At 38.9% G+C, this 6,000-nt stretch overlaps 1 protein-coding gene across 3 annotated transcripts in view; it reads right to left on the reverse strand.

Annotated features, from left to right (window-relative positions):
* GOLGA3 (golgin A3) overlaps positions 1 to 5,028 on the reverse strand; it is a 28,814-nt gene extending 23,786 nt beyond the window's left edge. Inside the window, exons 1-3 of one of the 3 annotated variants that reach the window (XM_026859750.1) lie at positions 5,006 to 5,028; positions 3,963 to 4,315; positions 402 to 560 (exon numbers count right to left, since the gene is read on the reverse strand). In XM_026859750.1, coding sequence (XP_026715551.1) covers positions 402 to 560; positions 3,963 to 4,095 — 292 coding nt within the window. In that variant the 5' untranslated portion in view covers positions 4,096 to 4,315; positions 5,006 to 5,028. Of the gene's footprint in view, positions 1 to 278; positions 561 to 3,962; positions 4,316 to 5,005 lie in introns of all 3 variants that reach the window. The other 2 variants (XM_026859748.1, XM_026859751.1) reach the window with 2 other exon arrangements.
* Between the last annotated feature and the right edge of the window lie 972 nt (positions 5,029 to 6,000).

Below are 6,000 nucleotides of genomic sequence, written 5' to 3' on the forward strand. Positions count from 1 at the left end.
CTCCTAATAATCAAGAAGATTAGAATAGCTTCAGCCCCAGAAAGCACAAATTCCGCTCCAGCATAAGAACAGTTTTTAAATGGTAAGGCATGCGCCTTAGCTGCAGCAGAGGGTGGTTTACTAAAAGAAAATGAATTGTAGTTCAAAGTAAAAGCTTACTGCAAAAATGAAGTTTAGTCCAAGCTTAAATAATGTTATAGGATTCTAGAGCCAGGCTCAGAGTAAAAAGCTTTATGCAGCAAGAGAAAGCAGGGGCGTCACCGTAAACAGATGCTTACACAATTCAGTTTCTTGCATGGGAAGACTTAGTTTGAGAGACTGCAAAGCTTCTTTTCTAAGAACTATGCCCTCAGCACTAGTTCCCTGAGACTTCCTTAGGCTGTCATGGAAACCAGTCACACCTGGGGACGACTCTTGACTCTGCACACTGCTGGTGGGGTCAAAAGACACAGGAGAGTCGGAAAAGAGTGCCTCTGGCCCATTCTGGCAGACGTCCACTTTGCTGTTTATCTCCAGACTTCCCTCTTCATTTGGCACTTCGCTGATGTTAATACTGGTAGCTGGAAAAGAAAGTTTCACTGAGCTACACTTTAAGCCACCCCATTTATCTTCACACCTCCATACAAATACAATACTGCCGCTATTGCCTTTAGACTGTAAGAATGTGGAAATTGCTAATGACAGCAACTGGCAGTAGGAATTTTATAAAGGACTTTTGATCCTTCATTTAAAAAGATCAGAAACAAGTACTTTTCATTTGCTTTACTACACTGCCTTCAAGCAGGACCTCAAAAGTGATCATAAAGTATCTTCAAAACCTCACATGGGATTTTAAATCTTGTTAGATTTAAAAGCAAGAAACACCAAGTAAGTAATGTGATCTGTGTCACACCGAGTGGTAACCTACTACAAATAAGACTCAGCAACTGCTGAATGATTCAGCTATTTGGTATGCTGCTGGGCACTGGGGAGAAAGCATCCACCATCCCAGCTTCCAGCCTGGGCCAAGCAGAGTTTCTCAATTTTAAACTGAGTTTAAATTTTTTTCAAGTGGGAAGTATTCATCAAACATACAGAAGCAAAGCTCACATATATAAAAATAATAAATAATCAATTAAAAGGCAATTCAAGAACCTCTTTAATACCAATTTTATTCCCACTTACTATTATTGGATTTTGAATGTTCAAAAGTGGTTCAACACTTCACAGGATTTCTCACACATTTCTATGTCACTCAGCTGGAGACTACTTACATTTATGAAACTGCTGTCGCAACAAAACTGTATCTAACTTTAAATGCATTATTATAGTTCTCAAATGAACAGGGTACTGAAATAGCCACTGTCTTTCTGTTCATTCCCACACCATGTATCATGGAGTAAATGGAACTCACTGGAATAATATGGAAGATTTAATTATTTTTTCATAAAGATATTTGAAAATATTTAACGTATATGATCACAAAGTATTTGCAAGTGGAAAAATCAAGTTTCCTCTTTCTATTTTTGCCTCTTCTCAGAGCTACAGACTTGAATAAGCAGATTGGTTTTTTTTAAAGTCTGCTTAAAAGATATGGGGGGGCAGCAGGGGGAAGAAAAATCCAAACGAATCAGAACTGAGAAACAGATCCTCCTAAAACTAAGTGTTCCTAAGATTCATATGCAGAAATATTCTGTAGCCAGGAAGTGGATTACAATGATTCAATAAAACTTTATTGGTTTAGACCAGCCCATTAACATATTGCATTCAACCTTTCCCCCCATATAATGAATCATTACAAACTTCTGAAAGCAAAATAATTTTAAAATAAAGCTATTATCATTCATGTATGTGGAGAACATTAAAGTGCACCCTGAAATTAAATAAACCCTAAGGAAAAATACTACAAGTAGGAAGGTAGGGGTTTTGTTTTCCTTTCTGTTACTGAAGAAAGAAAAAGGTTTCCTTTTAAGTGCAGTCAAATTTCACTTAAGAGTAATTTAAAGAGGAAACGGTAAATTTCCATTTGTTCCCACCTCTGCAGTGCATTCCCCCTTAAGCCAGCACTGATGTTTGTACAGTGAACCAGCTCAGACGAAAATCAATGTGAGAAAAAAACAAAAAAGTTTTCAGCCTTAGGTTGCCAAAACCCGTCGGCTCTCAAAGATTTGAACAAAACCACTTTTGAGTATGTTATATGTCACACAAAGGCCATTTTCAGGCCATTTTAGTCTGAATCGGTTCTTCTGATTTAGTTCACCATGTGGTCACAAAAACACTTGCAGGCACAATGGAAGGGACCGGTGTAACAAGGATGCAAAGGAGGACAAACAGGACAGCCTTTTTAATGACTAATCAAAGTCAGAGTTTAAGGCATTTTAAAACGAAAAGATTGTCAAAACCAGATTCAAAATAGATGTCAGTGCTAAGAATAGCCACAAGAAGCCATAAGAAAATACCCTGCACATTCAGAAATATTGTTTCTGCCCCTTTTTCAGAAACTGCATCAGGTTTATACTTTATTTACATTTTTATCTTAAGAACTATGAGTAGTATATATATATATATATATATATATGTATACACACACACACACACGAGATGCTGGAGCAACTTCTGAAGCAATGGTTTCCTGGCAACTTCCTGATGTCATTAGACACTCAGAATCTAAACACTGCCTGGAACTAAAGTAATTTAATTGCAATAGTGTCAATACGACTGTGGTCTTTTTAGAACAGTGGAGAAGGAGATGCAATTAGATTGAAAACAGTAGAAAGACACACTACCTATTTGTAAGCCACAATTTGATAGTTTGGACAATGTCCAACACAGAAGACAGGAACATGTGATCTCCAACTTCATAAAAGATGAATGAATCATCATATAACTACACTCTGCCAGTCTGCTAATGGGCAGTATAAGAAATGCAAATAAAGTCTCAGGCCTCCACCTTCCTGTTCATGACAAGATGACAAATCTGTGGTATGAGAGCAGGGTGGAAGGCTACAAGTTCATCACACAATCACCTCCTTTTACATAAGGAACCTCTGTGCTTTTGTGTATCTACGCAGTCGCAACATATACACCCCCTCCACCCACCTACCGCTGTATCCTTATATACCCGTCTACCAGGTATATACACATTCACCAACATATCCTGAGATACCTGTAGTGGAAACATGGAGATTCCAATTCAATATGAGGAAAAGGTTTTCACAATGAAAGCAGTTAAACACTGGAATGGGTAGAGAGGCTGTTGAACCTCCCTCTCTGGAGATTTTCAGAATTCAACAAGGCCAGGCCCTGAGAAACCTGATCTGGCTAGGTCTGCTCTGTGTATGAGGTTGGACTAGATGACCCACAGAGGTCCTTTCCAACCTAAGTTTGACTCTATAGTGTACTCAGATCAGCACTCTCTTAAGTTTCCTATCAACAGCTGCATGATTATTTTATTATAGAGCTTGTCTACATATAAAAATTTTTTGAGATAATTTGGAAAGTACATGCCAACATCTCTCTTCCATAAACAGAAGTTTAGAGAGACATTTTAAGTACATTTTGGTATTTGCCTGATCAATTTAATTTATTAGGAAAATTTCTTTTGCCAGAATAAAGTACTCCAGTCACAAACCTAATTCATAATAATTATTTCAGAACTGTTAGTTCTGGAGAATTTCAAATATACACTCTTGGAAACACTATCAGAAGATAAAGTAACACCCTAAACAACACATATTCAACTGACAGCCAATAGTACTTAAATTAATAGTTTGGTTTTGTTCTGAAAGAATAAGTTTTAAAACAAGACAGTTTTCCTGTACACAGAGCCATAGCTTTCACCAAACTTGCTTAAAACTGCTGTACAAGAAATTCCTGACCTCAAGGAAAAAAGTCCTTCAGCATCACCTGAACAACAAAATAGATAGTAGTAGAGAAGCCTGGGTAAGACTAGGAAATACTTTGCTGCATATGAAGTAACTTACTGTTAATTTCATCTGTTGTAACTGGCAAATCTGACTTGGCTTTACAGTCCAAAAGTTCTTCAGAGCTGCTAGGGGCCCCATTACTGCTTCTGTCCTCCAGGTGAACGTCCTGCTGGACTGATGAGGAGTCCATGGTAAAAACAATCCAGATCTTTGGAAAGATTTTCTTCTGAATAATCTGCCAAGTGAACTACCAAGTCCTGTTTCTCTCCATCAGCAACAACAGCATCAAGATGTTACACAGGAGCACAGTTCTCAGCTTTACAGCTGTTGGTGTGCAGCGGGCAGCTGATAATTCTAGATCATGAAAACAGCTCACAGCTGAAGTTGTAATCACCAAGGAGCTGCATCCTCTAGAAACAAAATGTGGTAAATATACAAACATTTCTTAGTGCTTTGAAAATATGAGTTAAAAACAAAGTAGTTCTCACAGATTACCCACCAGCCCAACTTCAACACACAGAACCAGGACATGGGGTAGTAACAATGAAATACAACCAACTTCCCAGCTTTCATGAATAAGAAGTGATCTGTTTAACAGCTTTTTTATAATAACTTTTTTTTTTTTTAGTAGCATGGATACACTGGCATAATGATGCAACATGATAATATTCAGCAAGACAACTGATTTAAGATCACTGTCCCTTTTAATGGAAATGCCTCTTTGGCCTCTGCTGTAATAAGGGAGCCAGTATTCAGAGTAGCATTTTGCTCTGTAAGTTATAGTCTGGACTTTCATACCATACGTTCCATTTCATGGACCTACTCCCATTTAAGTTTCAACAGCTTTAGTTAGAAAGCAGTATGGAATTCAGATTTAATTATTTAAAATTAAATTACATTGTTACTGTTTACTTGTGTGCAGAGTAACAAATATGTATCACTGTACAGAGCCTGAACTACTAATTACACCATGTGCTGACACTCAGAACCTGGCCTGGGCTGCAGTTCAATGCTGCCTTCTCCTGTGGAGAGTCAAGATGAGGATTTCCAAACGCAGTTCATAGAATTTGCAAGTGATTCTCCAGGCATTCAGATCTTACCTTTGGGTATAGACCCAGCCAACTATTACAATCTGACAGAAGCTGTTGTACACAGTCACTTCAAGTATTTAGATTTTGTTGAAATAGCTACTGACAGATGAATTCAGATTACAAAATGTTATGGTTCTTATTTACTAAAGAAACATAAGAAATCCCTAGTTACAAAAAAGGCGAGGTTGTGGGGAGAATGTCAAGTAGGGAATATTATAATCGCATTTTTACATGAACACAAGCATTTTGAACAACATTCCTTCCACATCTCCAGAGTACTTGTGTAACTGCTACTGTACCGAACTGCTCTGGACACCCAGCAACACCACCAGTCATCTCCAAACGGTTACTGAAGCTGCTAACAGCTCAGGGTACACGGCACTAGGCAGTTATGTAGGTGACCCTTATGTAGGTGAGCTGTGAAGGAGCCAGAAACCTGGAGCACATTTCTAAAAGAGAAACCTCCAAACAGAAAGATTAATACCTTCACTGTGATTTGTTACTGATTCTAAAAGCTTTTCTATATAATAAAGCTTTTAAAACAAGAAAACTTCTGAAAGAACAGCCATTGTATGGCAAATAGACACTACATAACAAGTCACAAAGAGGAATTGCAGACAAAAGGCAAGCACAATTTAGACTGCTTACACCTTGGCAAAATCCAGCCAACATTCATCTAATTGTTATCCTTGTCATAAAAGAAGCTTTTAATCATCAAGGTCACGAAGAACGGCTTCCTCCTGTACTACCCATTCCCAAACATGAGAGTATTTTGGCTTCGGAGTCCTTTTGTATCTCTGTGTTGAGCACGGGCACACACAGACAGGCCGATGTACGCACGCCAGGGGAACCCAGCAGTAACCTCCCAGGGAAAGGAGCTGTACCAGAACAACCCATTCGGCTTAAAACAGCAGTAACCAGGCAGGCAACGGAGCCCGGTCCCAGGCTGGGGGCACCGCCCTGCGAGACACGGCCGAGGGGTCCCTGGGCAGGGCCGGCGGCAC

Source organism: Athene cunicularia (assembly GCF_003259725.1).
Source record: "Athene cunicularia isolate RWA chromosome 15 unlocalized genomic scaffold, athCun1 chr15_part1, whole genome shotgun sequence".
NCBI classification, from domain to species: domain Eukaryota; kingdom Metazoa; phylum Chordata; class Aves; order Strigiformes; family Strigidae; genus Athene; species Athene cunicularia.